This window comes from Sceloporus occidentalis, unplaced genomic scaffold, assembly GCF_023333645.1.
Source record: "Sceloporus occidentalis isolate IW3139 unplaced genomic scaffold, rSceOcc1.0.p SCAF_30, whole genome shotgun sequence".
Taxonomy (NCBI): Eukaryota; Metazoa; Chordata; class Lepidosauria; order Squamata; family Phrynosomatidae; genus Sceloporus; species Sceloporus occidentalis.
Window position 1 is genome coordinate 5,102,759 of NW_028317010.1, and position 19,989 is coordinate 5,122,747.

Consider the following 19,989-nt stretch of genomic DNA (forward strand, 5'->3'; position numbering starts at 1 on the left):
TTACATAATTTAACTGTATTCCTGAATCAAATTTATTGTTGTATTGTTAGATGTGTTTTGTCTAAATTGTGTATTTAAAATATTAGCATAATTTTGCATAAAACAGGCCACGACCACAACACCATAACAACAAACAAAATGGCCAGATCAGCAGGGACATGCCATTGATTGCTATAGTGATAACACAATTTTGCTAACTACCTTTTATGCGTACCTGTTTCTTAGAGTACCCAAATGGCAAAGGTGAGTTCTAATGGAATAACCCATGTGCACCATCTCCAAGAACAAAACATAGTGTTTGTGACCATTCAATGTAGCGACATTATATGTATGTTTTTGTGCTGTCTGAAGGAATGGTGGTAGATAGTAAAGTTTATAAGAACCTCCAAAGGGTCTGTGAACTCATTGATTTGACAGTTGGCACCGCCATCTTGTGAATGGCAGCAAAGCCATTCACTGATGGCGCTTGTGGTTGCTCTTCGTAGCAATCACAAGGTGATCAGGGTAGGGGGCTGTGTTACTGACATACCTCGATATCGAGGCATGTCAGCAACACCTATTGCTGATCGCTTTAGGCGGCTGGGGGAGGGCTTTCCTCCCATCCTGCAAAGCTGCCGATTTGTAACAAAATAATATAACATTTTTAAAACTACTCGATTCTTCATTTTTTTTGGAAAATTTACATTTTTTCTGGAAATTTTACATCTCTAATTAGCAGCGTTAAAAAATGTTCAGAGTCGAGAATATTAAATAGTACAGTATGATGTGTTTATTTAAGATTGTATACCAAAAAGCATATACAATAACTGCTTCAAATATATATTTACAAATAACAATACTTGGTATAAACTGTTTTGTGAAATTACTCATCTTACTTTGCAAAGAAAATTAATCAAATGTAAGCAGCAATAAACTAAAACATATCTACAAAAGGGTATTCCACAGGATAAAATTAAAACAGTATATATAAATTATTTAGCTGTTCTTGTTCTTAGGCGTCTCTTCATTATTAAGTGGTCACTTTCCTTTTCTTTTTTGTCCACGATACTCTGAAAACAAGAAACATAGACTAAGTGCTATTCCTCTAAAACACCCAATATACAATGCAATTTATATCAATATGTGTAAAAAATAAAAACAATCACAATTTAAAAAAATCATAAATTGTATCAAATCTAATGGCTGCTGCAATATAAAAAGGGCATAAATCTGGGAGCTAAAGTATTTTTTGCAATTTAGAATTTAAAGGTGGTTTAAAGATATATGACACTATAACTGTCAATACAGTATTTGACTTACAAGAGTAAGTTTTTGCTAGAAACGTACCGTAGGGGCAATGAAGTCCAGAGGAGCTGAAATATCAGTATTGTACAACTTTCTCCTGCTTTTCTTGGGCTTAACGTCATTTTCTTTTTTACTGCCAACCAGATCTGTTGTCTTGGGAGCGCTAATTGTCTCAAGTAGTTTTTTGGCTGGAAAATAAAACACAAGATCTAAAATTAAAATTTTTCACATATGCCTTCTAAAAATACAAACAGACGCTGAGAAGAACAAACCTTTTCAAAATGGCATACCACAGAATGAAAAACATGTTTCTAGTTTATACAGGTAAACTGTTAAACATTGTTTCTAAAACATTAAAAAATGCTTCTCATTTCATCCTAATAGCTAATTTAGGAGCACAATAATTCTCCTACATCTTTACTGTAACCCAATCTACATGACCTTTAGAGAATCTTCTCAGAGAAACCTCAGTTCCAATATAGAAGCGTCAAATTTGGGGAAATAGTTAACTCCCAAAACCAATGAGCAAACCAGCAAGTAAAATTAAGTTAGGAAAATGAAAAGCTGAATGTTAGGAGAAATACAATTTCCAATATATTTCATACATAAGATACTTAATCATATGCAAATATTTCTTAGTAAAAAGCAAAAAAGTTAAACAGAGCCCTAAAGGAGGCCTACGATTTTAGACAAATATCAATTCTTCATAAACACTAATAAGTAAAAGGGCACAAAAATGTGTATATATATAGCATACTGTTACTGAACCTACTTCTTTTCCACTAATTAGTAAACATTGAAATTGCAAAAGTAACATATAAATGAAAAATCCATTACTTGTAATATAATGTTACTGATATTCATGAAGCTGTTAGAACCACCACCAAATTATACAAGGCAATCAATACCTTTACTGTGGAAGATGGAAGGAGAGCTTTGTAAAAAGCCTCCAAGTTTTTGCAGAGTTCCGTCTTTTTTCGGTACTGATGAAGTACTTGATGTGGATTGCTGTTTTGTTATTGTATTTCTGGTGTTTCTCTGAAAGATTAACGGGTAAATATTAAACATTACACTATTTTAGGTAAAAGGCTGTGGTAGAAGACAGGACAGGGGAGGGTACACATATGTATTTTGACATCTATACGGTTTTTTTTAATCATAAATCCCGAGTAGCTCCTAATAAATGAAGGGTTGGAGACCCTCCCCACAACTGTCCATGTACTGAAACATCATAACAAAAAAAAGATTTGATATGTTTGTTGCAAAGATGAGAAAAGATACGTTTCATACAATAAGAGTTTCAAGTAAGTTAGAAACATAGTGCAAGATCCCAAATAAGGCATTGGTACCTTGGCTTCATTCTGGTTTACAGTTGGGCTAGATTGCGAGGAAGGGGTCCTGACACCAGTTCGTGATATTATATTTCTCTTGTTTTCGCTTTTCACAATGTCCTGAAACATATAATTGAATAAAAAATAAAAATACATAGTGATACACCTGCATTATGATTTTGTGTTGGCCCTTCAAATGTCCCTAAAAAAATGATTATTTAAAAAGCCAACAAATATTCCACAATGTGTTGTTCAAGAGGAAAACAGGGTTAACAAGAGAAACAGCAACTATATCTATATTATAAAAACGACACAGCAGATTCTGCTTGGAAGAAAACGGAAATTGAAGGACTACAGGATTTCACAACCAACTATCTTTTCAGCATGACTAGATATGAATATACCATACAGTGTTCTGGATGAAAAAAGACAAAAACGACTACTCAAGCAGAATAAGTGACAAATGTATTTGAAATGAACTATTGTGTTTCAAGGAAATATCTGTATTAAATACCAACAGAAGCTAGCATGGATCGATGTGTGTTCACGCAAATTGTCTTAATTGTATAAGTTCTTAAACAGTGTGTACCTGTGGGGTTTATATACTAAAGTGGGCCTTGGTGGAATAGCTGCCTATACCATACATTGCCTCACTGTAGCCTCTACCCCTTCCGCTGGGGGTATATTTCATTTATCTACCACCCTCTCAGTATAGCTTCCTTGCATTACATCTAAAACCCTGACTCCCCAGTTTTAGATTGCTTGCTCTAACATCTCTCACACTTCTCTCCTGCACATTGTTAAATCCATTTTATTAATTCCGCTAAGTGAAAATCTAGGTATTTGTGAACATTTACACTTATTAAGTTAAAAATGAATTCACAAAACATACTATTTATTTTTTTCTAACCAAGAACTCCCAATTCTGAAAACTCTCAATTGCTTGTTCTTGATTTTTGTTCCCGTAAAAGTAAAATTGCGTCTTCTATTGGGCTTGCTAATTACAAATTACTGTGATAGTTTGTTTCGATAATTAAAACATTCAATATAAATTTTAAGATACTTTTTTTTTTTTAAATGACAACGCTATACTGCGGTTCTAAAGAGATAAGTCTACCGAAACTATTATTGTGAGGGACTGGAGAAAGAATGATGATTATGCGTCATGAATTTCCCTACGCTGGTTATAGAAATCCACCACCTGACAAGGGCCTCCACGTGCCGCTTTCTCTTTAAATCTAATTTACCAGCAACTTGAAGGCATTTTGTTCTCGGGGAAAATCAATTCAAGAAACACACAATTATTTCGACTAAAATGGCTGATGCCACTTTTTTCCGTCACTCTTTACTCTGCATGACCCAGTTTTTTTAATAGATGTGATATAGCCTGAAATACATTTATTGATGGGCATATATGTGATAAAGGCAAGTGCGGACAGGATATTAAAAACCTAAATTGTTTTGTAACAATTAATAAGTGTAAGTTAATCAAGTAAACTAATGTATAAGATACATATTTGAAATACTGTTGTGTTTTCTTTTTGTTTTTTATAAGAAATTCTGAAGACAGCTAGAATTTAAGTCATGCATTAGCATAGACAATGACAACCTTCTAAAAAAAAAAATGCAATGAAACTAAAAATACCCAAACTTCACAACATGTACATATAAATGTGATTGTTCACATAAGCTTAAGTCAACTTGAAGCATTATTGTCTCATTAGTCATTACAGCAGTTTGAAAAACTAAGTTTTTCTTCCCCTATCTACTGAATATATTCCACGCAGTCACGTTCTGACTTGCACCTCTAACGCTTATGGCGAACACGTACGTGAAATGGCAATGCATAACACGCTACACTGGACAGATTGCTCCTGTCAAACAGAACCTCAAAGACTGCTTAATCAAAATGTCAAAAAAAGAAATGCTTGCAATAATTCTCTGGCTGAGTTGTGTTACTGGGATAAAGTAGGACCATAAACACTACAGAAAGAAAACTGGAATACTACTTCTATAGATAATGTTTTAAATATGTACTATATACCACAAATGACCTTGACATTAATTCTATCTATCTTTATGTGACAAGACACAATTATATGTGTGTGTAATATATATATTTCAATCCATACCTGGGTGCATATATACATGCAAACACAATTTAGGATATATTATTATATACTATATATATTATTATATATACCATGCTATATATGATATATTTGATATTAGATAATATAAATCCAGAAACTAAAATGTGGGTCTAGTAAAGATCAAATGCAAAGTGTGAAATTTTAAATTCCAAACATGAAATGAAATATAATAAAAGTCTCCTTATGTTCTCAGTATTATTTAACTGTTTTGTTCTGAAAGGTACCTGCTCCATTTCATGGCTCTTTCTCTTTCTTGTAGTTCTAGTTATCTTTACTGTTCTTGGCGAGTCCTCCCCACAGTGTTTTACTTCCATTTTGTTGGGCCTTGCTGGGCTGAAACGTATTTCCATCTCTGGTTTCGGGAACCTGCTGACTCGCCCATTTTCTGTTGAAATCTCAGAAGAGTCCAGTACTGTTCCCGATCCATCCTGTGACTTTGCAAAAGTGACCGAGTTGATGTGTTAATTTATGAAAATGTTTTTGTACGCGACATATTACTATTGCCATATGTATGTATATTATTATTGTAGTGGTGCCTTTACATTTTTGTGATTCTGCAGAATCTCCTACATATGCATTTGCCCCTCTTTCCAAACTATTTTTTGTGCATGAGATGTGTTCAGTCAAACATATCTCCATGCACAAGATAATCTTATCTCCAGTCAATCTCTAGTACTGGCTGGGCGAATGCTGCGGGCCGGCATCTGATCAGACTCCTATGCGCATGTGCAGAAAGCGCTCGCAAGAGAATTGGTAGCTGCAGAGCTGCAGTTTCTACCTCAGGTGGTAAGTGGGTGTTCTTTCCTTTTCTAATATTTTCACATAACAGTCAGGGCTATGATTGTGGGTGTTTTCATGTGAAAAATTTGTCAGGGAAAATACTATATTCTAAAACAATGCTTAATCTAGAACGATTCTGCGCTGCACTTGTTCACAAGTGTTCCATGCTGCTGTTGTACAAGAGATGAGAAACCATGAGACATCAGTACATGAAGAATCGGACCCCAAAATGTACTCTGGAATTTAAATGGTAAAATGCTCATGGAATCATAAAGCTGCTGATGTTCATCTAACAATAGTTTATGCAACAAGATAGATTTCTTTCAAATACTGACCTGACAGTCATCTGTTGAAACATGACTGCTATCTGAAGCTTTTGATCGGCTGGTATCTGTTTGGAAAGGACTAGGACGTTGTGGTGGATCAGCGATCTCTGTTGGTTGTTCCTTTAGCTGCTATATTAACAAAACAGTGAGAGTAAATGTATTTGTCGATAGCTTATAAACCTGGGTAAGGCAGATATACATAATATATGACATAATAAAATAAATGTCTTAAACACTTGATAAGGAATAGTTTGTTAGCTTGCCTTATATATAGCTGACATGCCTTCTTCAGCTTTGAACATAACATTGGGATATGGTTTATCTTGACACAATCTAATGGGGTTTTTTTGTTAAAGAAAATTAAAGTCGAATGCCATTAAAAAGCAAAACAATTAAAAAAGTTGTACGAAATGTAAAACATTGACATTAGTGGCAATGACAAAAGGACTCACATGGCATCATTTGAAATGTTAACAAAATACACATGCAAAACATTTATGAAATGTAATATTTGGTTTTTTTTCCCATAGAAAGAGGTGTAACTGCATTTTGAGCAGAAAGATAATAGAACACACAGTAGGAAGGGGATAATATACAAGAAAAAACATGCTGTGTACATTTCAGGTAGATCCTGTGACATATATTCTCATACAACACACTTGGTGGTGCACATCACTCCATACTCTCCGCAGCGCATAAAGATTCTAAGCACAAATAGCAATCTATTCTCAGGAAGCCAGTAAAAAATGGAAAACATGCTTTTTTAATGCTTCCTGCCTTTAAGCATAACCTGAAGTAGTGTAAATTCACATTTCTTGTAGTGCATATAAATCATGTTCTTTTGAGCCTAATATTCTGGTAAATAAGAACTCAGTGTAATGATATATTTTATATTCCTGTTTACCCCTTCCATAGAATGTCCCTAGTGCTATCAAATGACGATGAACTGGTTGGGCTAGCACTGAATGCTAGCTAAAGATCTACGGAAAAAGGTGTTGACACAAAAAGGTGTGCAAGACCAAAATTATAGGCATGAATGTATATAATATATATATATATATATATATATATATATATATATATATATATACATATACACACACACACATGGCTACTTGGTATAATTTTAAAATGTACTGTATTTCATATACTTTATACAACCTTAGAGATGAAACCAATTTTTGTTGTTTGTTAACTGCTTCGGTGCCTGAAGGAGGAAGTAACTCCTACATTTATGTTTTACATAACATTTACAAAAGATCGTCATGTTCTTAACCTGTGTTTGCATTTTTGAAGGGAATTTGAAGTTTATCTTAATTTTGTTGTATCACTACCTGATCATCTGGTGATTCAGCTGTATGTGTTGCTTTGGAGTTTTCCAGATTAGCAAGTTTCTCCTCTAGCTCCTTGATTTTCTTCTCACACAAACACAATTGCTTCTTCAGCTCATCAACATTTTCCTATAAAAAGTAATCGGTAAATCAGTATCTGACTGATGGTGCAAGCAAACTATGGTCAACAAGCACATGGCAGTAATCTCAAAAGAGTTCACCATCAAAGTGCATGAAAAAGACTTCAACATTTTTCAAAAAGATTTCAAATTTGATATCCCCTAATTACACTGATCCACGTTGACCAAAAGGGGGAATGATGTGGTTCTAAATTATGATGTGTACCCCTGAATACCCTCAGATCATATCTCTGATATCATCATGCATTTTGAAGGGACAACTTAGTCACTCTAGTATACTGAAATGAGAAAGAGTAAACATTAACTCTTGTGCAGTCTACCAGGTTTGGAGAAGACTCTATTAAATACACACTTTTTAGCAAACCAGACACAGACAGTAATACAGCATGACTCCTAACATTATATAGTGAGCCAGACACAGACTGTGGTACAGCTTGACTCCTATCATCATATATTGAGCCAGCCACAGAAGGTGATACAGCATAACTTCCAACACTATATATGGAGCCATACATTGATGGTGGTACATTATAAAACCCATCATCATTCTTGTTGGGCATTTTGTTGCCTTTTCACTCCCACTCACACACTCTCTCAATGTCTGTCAACCGTTTCCACATCCATGTTTATTTTCCCGCAGACAGATAAACCACTCATGTGTAGGTACATCATATGCCAGTTAGGTTTAAGAAAAAAAAGCTCACCCCTTCTGTTTTTAAAGTGCTGCATTTTTTAAGATTTTCAATCTCTCTTTCTTTTTCCATGTTGCTGGAAAGGAGACTCTTCAACTGAACTTCCAGAGCTGATACAAGCTGGTCACGCTCTTCACGCCACTTCAGCAGAGTATTTTCCTTTTCAGCAAGCTGAGCACAAAGTTGTTCCTAAATTAAATATAATGGATACAGTCATGTACCATAAATTAATAGCAGAATATATATATATATATATACACATACATACATACAGATTATTTTTTATATTTTTATATAACCAAATCATAAAAACAATATGCATTTCATTAAGAGTAGCAACCAAAAATAGATCATGGTGTATCAATTTTGCTTTCTCTTTCTCAGCCCTACATGCATATGAAGTCATAGAGAGCTGTGATCAAGCTTGTTGGGATGTCCTCGCAACAGAAAAATGTAAACATTTTATTACAAAGATCAAAAAAAGGCAAAACAACCAGGTGATGTGCTCAAAACAGTTACTTAAACTACATGAATTAATGGCAGGTGAAAAATACAGAATATGCTGTAGCTTTATAAATGAATAATGTAAATAATAATTAGGTTACTTTAAAAGTCCACACCAGGCTTATTTTCATGTTAAATGCATATTAGAGCCCGTTTTGCATTTACTGCATGCAATAGGTGTAGGCATTCTTCAGTTACTGCAGAAATAGAAATTGGTCTTATTTAACACCTCCCCTGCTGGCTCTAATAAAAGCAGGAAGCATTTGTCAGTACACCTCCTGCACATGCTCAGTAGTGCTCCCATTCTAATCAATCAGCAGTCAATTACATGTGTGCTAGTTGAGCAGTGTTTTGCTAGCATACGAGTGATTGGCTGACACAATTCAGCTCCCTTTGCCTTCAAATGGAGTGCTACTGGGCATGTGCAGAAGCATCTTTCCTGCTCATGCTTCCTGGTTTGAGTAGCGGCAGCCAGGTGAGGAGTAAAATAAGAGAACTTCTCCAATAACTAAGAAGCGCATGCATGTATTTGCATGCAGGAAAATGTGTTGTATAACATGCAACATTTTCTCCAGCATGCATTAAAAAATAAAAATACAATTTTGGGTCCTAGACTGTTGCTTTAATGGAAAGAATCCCTGGTTAACTTTTATGCTTAACTTTCTTGGGGCTACCAAGAGAGCATTCTATTAAAAAATAGCACATTTCATATCTTAGACAAGACTGAAAAAAGCATCGAAGCACACTGGAGTTTTCTTTTATAAAGATCAGCTCAGATACTAACCGGCAAACTAAAAAGAACCAGCAGGTACATTCCATGGATCGGACAACTTTTACCACTTAAAATCAGAACTGCTCTTTATATATAATCCAACTTGTGGGGGCAACTAACTGTATGTGTAAATATTAACTGTAAAATGATATCTAACCATGAATAAAAAAAGAAGATTGTGAAAAAAGTGCTTTTACACAACATTGATTTGATGTGCTCGGTGGTATAAAACCTCTACGTGGATGAAAAATGACATTTGTTTATGAAACAGAAGAGAAAGCCATTACATGGAAGAATTAGCAGGGTTTTTTTTTACTCCCATAGCAGGTGTGGTAACTTGAAAGCTGAACCTGACCTTGCAGCTGCTTCCTGAGAACTTGTCAGTCGGGGGGCACCATGCATGAGTACTGAGTCAAACACAAGCACTGGGAAGGGAAGCCTGGCACCTCCTGGCATTGGGGGTAGGTAAAGCTGGAGCCACACACCCCCAACCGACTGTCTCCTGGACCACCGTACCACTGATTGGGAACAAAGCCATTTCCTCTGTGCCGACAGCATACTAGCGTACAGCAAATGGAACAACCTAGCAGCTCTACAAACTGTTTCCCATGTGAACACTCTGCAAAGCACAGGGAGGCTGTAGAGTTTAGAGTTGGGCAGCAACTCTCCTATGAGTCTTGATGACTCAATAATCTGATCATCTAGTCCAGATGATGATGGGAGTAATCGCATAATAAATTTGGAGGTTCTGCCATCCTTCGCAAGTATATATGGCAACACCTTACCAGCTCTCCCTGTTGTTTCACGTGGCGTTCTCGGTCTTCAGCAAACTTTCTCATCTCTTTGTTCCTGTGAGTCTCAGATTCTTTAGCCTGAGCAAGTAAATTCATTTTTTCTTCCAGCCATTTCTTTCTTTCGGTGCTATACTTTTCTTCCGATTGCTAAACAACAAATAAAATAATTGCTGTTTAATGACTTGATTGTTTAAAGCATTTGTATTTGACATTTGCAGATTTTCTGGGGAAAAGTGAAACTAAATGTGGGGGAAAATTTGTCTTTTTTTTTAATTAAAATCCTTTAACAGTGCAAACACTGTTCAATACCAATTGTCATCGCCTGTGGTGGCTACAGCAATCCAATGAAGAACTGTAATAGATTGTAATCTTGCAAGAGCTGGGCCCTCTCTCCTTCTCTACCAGTGGATCTTATGTTTGTTCCTGTGGTTGCTTTTTTTGTATATTGTTAATTTTAATCCTATTATTAATTTTGTATTCTACCCTCCTAGTAATATCTATATGGAATCTGCTGCCACTTTAATTTGTATTCCCCACAAAATCATGCTTATGCAAAACAAAACCTCATAGAAAAAAAATACAGAAATATACACATATTTACATTTAATTGAGCCTGTAGTTTCGATACTTGGGAATCCACCTTTTCTGTCTCACTCGACTCAACAGAAAGTTTTGTTATCAGCTCTCTGTGGCTGTTCTTCTCCAATTCTTTATACTTTAGTTTCCATATTTCGAGTTCTGCCGGAGGAGTTAAAGAAATACATAAAATCAAGGTTAGTGGAAAATCTATACACAATTATTATTTACCTCCCCCTTTTATGTGGGCTGCAGAAAATTGCAAGGCCAGTCACATACGCATGGAAATTGTATTCCAAATGCTGTTATGTGGTTAAGAAAAAAAACACTACGCTCACGTGTATAGGAAATATATGGAGGCAGTGTCTTGCAGCAGTTTTGTGTAACAGTCAATAAGGACAGCCACTGTTCAGAAAAAAATTGCATCTTTTCTTTCCAATACAGAGCACTTACCTTCAGCTAATTTTTCAGCTTCTTCTGTTTTGGCCTCAAGTGCTTGATCTTGCTCTGCCTGAGTTTGTTCTTGCTCGATAAGGGTCATTCTCATATCTTCAATTATTTTTTCTTTTGCTTGTACATCTGCAAGAGGAAAATCAGAAACAATGGTAGATACGAATGACAGAAAGTCAAAATTCTACTTCGGCATACCAATACATTTTGGACAATGCTATGCTTCCAACTTTGTGGTAACGGTTTAGGGACACTTTTTCTATTCCAGCATGGCTATGCCCCAGTGCACAAAGCACGGTCTATAAAGACATGGTTGGATGAGTCTGGTGTGGAAGAACTTGACTGATCCTCATAGAGCCCTGACCCCAACACCTTTGGGATGAACGTGAACAGAGATTGCGAGCCAGGCTCTCACCAACACCAGTGGCTGATCTCACAAATGCTCTACTGGGTGAATGGACAAAAATTCCCACTGAAACACTCCAAAATCTTGGGGAAAGCCTTCCTACAAGATTGGAAGCTGTTATTGCTGCAAAGAGGGGTCAGCTGCATATTAATGTCTATGTATTTAGACACAATGTCATAAAAGTCCCTGTTGCTGGTTAATGGTCAGGTGTCCCAATACTTTTGTCCTTATAGTGTACATCCATAGCATAGATGTTAACATACATGACTTCCTGTGTTTTATTTCAAGTAAATATGTTTCTACAGTGTACTAATGGCATATGGCTTCAGGATGACTCCATTAGTGTAAACACACTATCTATGTATGAATAAGAGTGGAATGTAGATGGGCAGCCTAGGTCCTTTTAATCATATAAACACTACTTGAAGGATGAGTACACAATATAAGTATGGCTATAGAGTGTCAATATTTCTGTGTTATTTACGCTTCTCATTGGCCCTTGGAAGTTCTTCAATTCTTTAACTCGGCAGATGTATCATTATACATGTTTTTAAGAGCACTTGAGAATGGTATTTACGTATATTTCAACATAAAATAGCTTTATTCCTTGCACATATATTTATAAAACAAGTTTACATTTTGCCAAGAGAAGTGAGGAATGATATCACCATGACAACATATTGACTATTTTATTGAAAAATAGGTTTATGTCTGTTTTATCAATACAGACAAGCACTATGTTATCCTAAATACAATTCTATTTAAATAAGACAACACCTATAAGAAACAGTAGAAGCTGTCATTTAATATAAATTCATTTAACTACCTACACTTTTGTTTTTTGTTTGTCAATTACTGTAAATGTTTTGGAGAGATTTATTTTAAAAGTTAAATTTAAGACAGCGCGGACATTATCTGATCTGACTTCCCATGCTGAACCTTACAAATTCAACAACATCTTCAACAATAATCATCAGCTTCCCAGAAGAGAGATTCTTAAAACAGGAGTTGGCTGCTCCCATTGCATATATATAAGGTGGGTATGTAAAATTTATGTATAGACTATTGTAATCAGTAAACAGCACTACAAGGGTTAAAAATGACACATCTGCTTTAAGGAACCGCCATATCAATAGTGTATATGGTTTACATTTTTTTTTAGTGTCCACGCTTTGACCTTCCCTAACCATCTATTAGCCATCAGTGATACTCACACACATAGCCGGAGTAGATCAGCAAGTGTTGATACATCTTGCCCTCCCCTTGTGAATTTTGTCTATATATTTTGAGACCATGCTATTCTGGTCCACAGAAGGGAATGTGCCCGGCACTACAGTGAGGGTAGTAGATAAATGGAACAGCCTCCTATCAGGAGTGGTAGTAGCTAATACAGTGAGGGAATAATAACATGTGTGGGATAGGAATTAAGATATCCCGAATCCAAGACAAGACTAAGGACTGATTAAGGTCTGAGTCTTTACATCAGGAAACATTTGGCTTCACCAACAACGACAAAATGAAGCAATATACATAAAATAATAGGTTAAGAAATAATTATAGACTTGCATCGGATTCGTTGTTCTTGTTGTGTTTTGGATACAATTTTAATAGAATTTATATATCCACCTTTTCCTTTGTATAGTTTAATCCCACAGTCTTCAAAAAGCATTGAGTAAAATTAGTGTCAGATCTTGAAACTAATGGCATGATGTGGTACAACAATGTGATATACTGTGCATTTTTTTTATAAAACCCACAGCTTTACAATACCTTGGCAGGTCTTCCGGTAAAGGTTTGTTGCATCTTCATTGCCTTCGTTATTAAGACGTTCCTTTAAGTAAAATAAAATATCACAATTATGAAATTGCATGTCCTTTTAAAGTGGTTTGTATTCAATGGAAATTACAGATATGACATTAATATTTATGTTATGTTTGTATAACTCATCAATGGATTATGGAAATTACAGATTATTTAAATAATCCTGTAAAGGCAAAAGAACAAAATGTGGCTTTTTTGTGAACATTTAAAAGGATTTAAAAAACTCAGTTAAAAGAGAGAAACTGTATGGATACAGCACCCCCTAGTGGTGTGTTCAGAATAAAGCAGTTACTGCAACGCCCATTATGGTTCCAGTGATCTGTTATGCCTATTTGTAGCCTAAAACATTTTAGTGACCTTAAATAACCAATCTCTACTTAACTAGTTCTTGGGAATTTTAAATTACTTTGCCCATAGCAGCTGGCCTGCCTATTCAGTAAAACGAATACACCAGCCATAAAAAAGCTCCCATTTAAAATTGGCCACATTGGATCTTGGGTGAATTTTCAACTTTAACTTCTGGTACAACTTTTTCTTGTATCCAAAGGCCAGTACTGTCCTTTGTCAAAGCTAATTACATACAGAGATGCCTTGAATCCTCCTTATCCTTAAGTCTTCAAGTGAAGGGGAAAGGATAAAAAGGAGAAAAGCTTTGTTCATATGCCAAAAAAATAGAGAATCTCCGGACCTATTTTGATATAAATTTGATGTAGTTGCTTGTAAGATTAAAACATTGGCTTTAACCTTTTTCAACTGCTGGATTGTGCGCTGCTTCATCTCCAATTCACAAGACAGCTGGTTCTTTAATTTTTCGGATTCATTCACTTTGTTACTGAGCAGCTTCTTCTCTTCCCGCATGGCAGAGACCTACATAAAATATTAAACATACCCATTGTACAATGTAAAATAAAGCTGTGAATTTTAACGGAATACACCGATATAAAAAAAGTCATATTTATGGAATTGTTCAGGATTCTTTATGCTTACATTTATCCGGCTTTAGATTTACAGCGACACTAGTGGGCTTTTAAAATCCCAGTTATTTTCCCGGTTGATGTGCAATTCCAAATGTGAATGTCCCACTTGCACCACTATGAGTTTTTTCACTGACTGGTTGTAAATCAAGAAAACCACTCTCCTGTATCTGCCATCATTTTAAGAGAGACTAGAGGACTAGATATTTATACTAGTAACACCAGTCAAAAATGCATACACTGCAACTATTAGCAAGACATGAAAGACAGTATCACCGGGCACAGAAAGATATTCAAATAAAAAAAATAAAACTAGAAACATATCACATTCCACTATGTGACTTATCTTCTAAGTGACTTTCAATGAATCCCTGTATTAAAAACAAATGTGCTATTTTAACATATTAAAAAGTTATTAATTATGTCAAATATTTGTAACATATAAACATATAATAAATTAGTTTTTTTCTGCTTCAATGGCAATAAAACATTTAACCTATCCTATCAGTGACTTTATTTAAGTCACATGTCCCCCAGCTAGAATTATGCAGTCAAAGAGTAGATCTAATCTGATTTAGAATGATGTCTGGATAGAGTTAGGAAAGGGGTCAAACTATTTTTGGCAAGGAAGGGCTTTTGGGACTTGAACATAATTAGGTTCTATACTGTATTTCTTATACTAATTTTGTTAAGGCTGCTACACTTTACAATATGCATTTTCAATGAGGTTTGAAAAGAATTAAAATAAAATGCATTCAGATTTAATTTATAATAAAAAATATATAGATATGAAAGAATTTTCAGTAACAAATATGCAAAATGCAATTCGGTTTTGCCAGAACAAACAGAAAACCCTACTAATTTAACACGTTCATGGTGCTAGGATGTACTATCAAGTCCTTGTCCTTAAAAAGTGGCCTAAACAACCACAGATTCATTGACCTTCCCATCCATGGGAAATCAGGCTGAATAATTCACCCGTCCGTAGCAGACTGACCAATCATTATAGTGCCAGACACACATAACCAGTTCGGGCATACTTTGCCAATGGTGTCTATGCTGAAATTGCCAGAAATACCAAAGAAAAATGGTAGAGACCCCAGGGGGTCCATCCAGACCCTGATGGCATATCTGCTGGAGCCCATCCACCCCTTCTGACTGATCCAAGAGTTAGCAAACACTGTTAAGGCGGTTTCATGTAGAATGTAGGGAGTCTTTTGTCCCTCCAAACATAAAAACACGTACATGCGGGATATCACTGTGTTTAGGAGGTGATGCTGACAGATGCGGAAATTAAGTTTTATAAAACATATATGGTTAAAATTACAAGGAAGCTCATGTCATCATAGCAGGAACTACACTTGTCACGTAAGGGTTAAAAGTTATAAATCACTGACCTCTTTCTCTACTTGTTGTATTTGTTTTTTAGCATCCGCTAATTTATCTTTCAGATCTGCATAGTCCTCATCTTTTCTCTGGAGATCAGTCTGAAGAGTTTTAGCTTCCAATGCTCTTCCTGAAAGGTCTTTCTTTAACCTTAACAATACAATACAGAGAGGCAAACACAACAAGATTTTGTTTTGATTATGCCCAGGACAATTGCGACAGAATTAGCTTCTATTTATTGGGAAGGGAACAGTCGATATTAGACAAAACATACATTTCTCATGATCTTCTTGAACACCATTATAGATAAAGCTGCTAGGAATAAGAGAATGGCGTTTGTCCACAAAAATCAATAACTAATTTACAATAAATTAAACAGAAAAACTGCCTGTTACCTACGCTTCTGTCCTTATGCAAGAATTTGGATATGATTTAAGCAAATACATTACATTTTACTAGTTATTCTACTTACAGTTCAATTTGCTTTGACAAATCATCAAGCTGCGTTTGCTTCTTGTCATTTGTGTTTTCAACAGCTTTAAGTTTTTCCTTCACATCTGTAGTTATTTGTTCCAACTCCGTTTTGTCATGATTCAACTTATTTAGTTCTTTTTCATAGCCTGATTTTTCCGTTTGGGCCTTTTCCAATTGTTTCTCCAATGCTTGGATAACAGAGGCTTTTTCTTTGATTTGTTTTTCCAGAATTTCTAATTTATTACATTTTTCATTATAAGAATCTAAGGTGCACTCCTGGTCCTTTATCTTCTGTTTATTCTCATCAATCTGCTTCTTAAGTTCCAAAATCTCATTTTGTGAATCAAGTTCTTGCTTAGATTGTATCTCCAGCTGATTCGACTTTTCAGACAATTTACCTTGGAGCTGGCTTATAAAGTTGTCTTTTTCTTTGAGTAGGCCATCTTTCTCAAAACTACTAGCTTGAGTAAGTTGTAAACTGTCATTTTCTTTTTTGAGCAAAGTAACTTCATCTTTTAGTGTATTGATGTTTTCTTCGAGCTGTTCAATGAACTGGTTCTTTTTTGCCAACTCTTGCAGAACGTCACGGCATTTCTTCCACAGACCTTCTACCGCACTGTAGAAAGCACTTTCTCGGCCTGAGCCTACCTTGGGCGCTGGATGATCATTGTTATACACTTCAGAGTGAAGTTCCTTCCTTATATTCATTGGTTTCTTCATCCAGTCATTAAAATTACAAAACTCCTCAGTGGACTGTTCCTTTATCTCACAATCTTTAAACAATTCAAGTTTATTTTGAATTGTTCTGATTTGTGCCACCTTGATAGAGATGTTCTCCTTGTTCTGATCTACTTCCTGCAATAAGCTTTTAACTGTTCCCTCCTGGTTGGTTAGAAGTTCTTTGTATGTCTGGAGTTCAGAAGAAATCATTTTATTTTTTGATTCTGTTTCTTCTAGCGTCTCGTTATTTCTAGCAATAGTATCTTCCAAACGGGTAATGGTCTGGTTAAGGACAACTATTTGTCTTTTAAGCTGTTCCTTTTCAGCTTTTATATCTTCCAGCTCTTTTACAGCATCTGTTTCCTCTCTAGCTTTTAGGTCGGATGTCTGTGAGATGTTTGTTGAAGTCCTTTCGTTTACTTCTAGAAAATGAGTGAAGTGCAAATAAGAAAAAATAGGCCAACCCACAAATGTTGAATGCAGAATATATCATAAAGGGTATTTATTACAGTAGTATACAAAGATACCGCAAAACCACAACAATGTTATACAAGTAGAAAGGTTAACAGTACGAATTTGTATGATCCTTACCCTACTTTTTGGCAAGAAATGTTGAAGAAACGCTTTGCTTTTAAGGTATCTTCGTATGATACTTTAATATGTATCCTGCATGCAACATTACTATTACTCGTGGCACTGATCGGGTAGATTGTAGGACGACAACCTTACACTGTCGTTAATGTTTTCAACAGCTTTAGGTTTTTCCTTCCCATCTGTAGTTATTTGTTACACCACTGAGCTTTATTGTTGACTTTCCCTTATGGTTTTATGTGCCTTCCTGTACTTCAAGTTTGTTATTATAGCTATGATGTAGAGCAGACACCACGGTGGGCAGAACATAACATAAGCAAAATGTTAGTTATATTTGTAAGATCTGTTAGTGAGAAAACTTGTAAGTACTAGCTAAATGAGACCTTAAAATGTTCCTGTGGGAAATAATTTCTCCCTCGTTGGTGGCTCTTCAAGTGAAAGAAAGCATGCTACTGAACATGTGAAGTTGTAAGATATTCCGGTTGGTGTGGGATTCAAGTATAGAGAAATATTCACTGATCATTTCCACACCAGTTGTAGGCCCCATCCTCAACTGTTCTTATATGTGGATTATGAAATATGTATATATCATACATTTTATGGGGGGAAATGTGGTTATTTGCCATTTCACAATCTAGTACACCTTAATAGAATAGCTAGATTGGAGAAAAGGTTCTGGCATTCCAAAGGGATTTCTCATGGTTCCTTGAAGAAGCTCTAAGCAACTATTGTCCTTGAAACAGAGGAATGGTCATTCAGCTTCTGCAGTGTCTAAATATAGTGTTGGCAATTTTGTATAAAAAATTACATAAAATGAAAGTTCATGGATAATAAGCTAACAAGGATATACAAAAAGAACTAGCTCTAAACCATTTTAGGACAACATGACCACATGATTAGTTCTCCTGACCCGTACCCTAAATAATTGTATAAAGAATACAAGGGAAGCGGTCATTATACATTTAATGCAATTAGTACGTCAATTTATCAAAACCGTGTATTACTTGTCCTTTTTGTTAGTTATTGCACAGTTCTGGGGATATTTAGTTTAGAACCAAGGATCAGCAGCAGGATCTGGCAGAGCCAGCATTCCCTACATTTCCTGTTCTGATTTTCTCTCTTTTTATCCACTTCTACAAATACTGCTGGCAACAATGAAAAATGTATTAAACTAAAGAACCATACAAATCCTAAGTACAGGACACTAATATTGTACACAGAGCATTCGGGTTCTGTAATAGAGATTTAAAAAAAAAAAAAAGTATCAGCATTACATAGTATCATTTTACAAACATAACTATAAAACGTACTATTAAGGAAAAGTGACAGACAGAACTGCTCTTGAAGAGAAACTAACTTCTCACCCCCTTCCATACCTGTACAAAATTACCCTTAGTTCATCTCGCAGCTTCAAAGCCCACTTCCCACTGTTTTTGTTTGATGTAAAGTGCCTCAGTGCTTCAAAAGGCACATGAAAGTTTGTAGTTAACTATGGATATTACATTGCCCCCTATTATGAACAAGTACATTTATTTACTTGCAAACTTCAGATTATACAGTACTGTGCAAAAGCTTCAGGCAGGCGTGAAAAATGTAAAGTACGAATGCTCAAAAAAAAATATAGACAGACATACTAATAGTTTATTGTTATTTAACAAAATGCAAAGCGAGTGAAGAGAGCACCAGAAGACATCACGTTTACTTCCCTTCGCAAAAAGAAGATGTCCAGCAGTGTTATCTGCTCGGCCTTGGAAGAAAATAGCAATATTTATGACTTAGATAGGCGTTTTTTTGAATTGTAATGGCTGATAATGCACTGCATTTTTGCTTTCTTTTGTGTACTTATTGGTCATTATTATTCTAGAAGCAGATTCTGAGAATCTGAATGTGTTTTAGGTTGTGTGCACCACTATTTTTTCCCCCTCAAAATACCCCAAATGGAACCTCTGGCTAGAGCCACTTTAATCATCAATTGGACTACCTTCGCGCTATACCATTGAGAGTTTTGAAAAGACAAGTTTCCACTTAGCAAAAAAAAAGTATTGAAATCTAGTTGTTTTAGCAAATAAAACCTTAGCAAACTTGTCATTTTATTCTTTTCTCTACAGTACATGAAACTTTTCAAAACCCTTTTCAGTTTCTATGGCAATAACCTACCAGTGGCTGTGTCACATGAGAATTGAAAGTACTTTCAGCACAAAAACAAAATTGATTTAAAAATAAAAAATAAAAATTATGGATAGATAATTTCTGGGAAGGAGTAGGAAAAACCAACAGTTTCTACAACTACATTGAGTTACCATAGCATTAAAATCAGCAGAGTAGATGGAAGAGCACATTTAATACAGAATTGTTAATTAGAGGCTTTAAAAGGATGAGTAAGGCATTACAACATAAAGCAAGATGTTAGCGTGCAAGTGGGTTAATATTCCTACCCAAAATTTTATTAGCCTCCACACCATAAAATACCTATATATTATATAA

The 19,989-nt window shown here is 35.4% G+C and overlaps 1 protein-coding gene across 1 annotated transcript in view; it reads right to left on the reverse strand.

Moving 5' to 3' along the window:
- Nucleotides 1-488: 488 nt before the first annotated feature.
- The window catches only part of LOC149298949 (kinesin-like protein KIF20B), a 34,361-nt gene continuing 14,860 nt past the window's right edge, over nt 489-19,989 (reverse strand). Inside the window, exons 19-34 of the mRNA XM_089486792.1 lie at nt 19,663-19,693; nt 16,193-17,336; nt 15,744-15,870; nt 14,105-14,227; nt 13,305-13,370; nt 12,620-12,623; nt 11,137-11,253; nt 10,709-10,845; nt 10,099-10,254; nt 8,050-8,226; nt 7,209-7,334; nt 5,884-6,003; nt 2,634-2,735; nt 2,193-2,322; nt 1,327-1,472; nt 489-611 (exon numbers count right to left, since the gene is read on the reverse strand). Of these exons, the coding sequence (XP_089342918.1) occupies nt 489-611; nt 1,327-1,472; nt 2,193-2,322; nt 2,634-2,735; nt 5,884-6,003; nt 7,209-7,334; nt 8,050-8,226; nt 10,099-10,254; nt 10,709-10,845; nt 11,137-11,253; nt 12,620-12,623; nt 13,305-13,370; nt 14,105-14,227; nt 15,744-15,870; nt 16,193-17,336; nt 19,663-19,693 (2,829 nt within the window). The remainder of the gene's footprint in view (nt 612-1,326; nt 1,473-2,192; nt 2,323-2,633; nt 2,736-5,883; nt 6,004-7,208; nt 7,335-8,049; nt 8,227-10,098; nt 10,255-10,708; nt 10,846-11,136; nt 11,254-12,619; nt 12,624-13,304; nt 13,371-14,104; nt 14,228-15,743; nt 15,871-16,192; nt 17,337-19,662; nt 19,694-19,989) is intronic.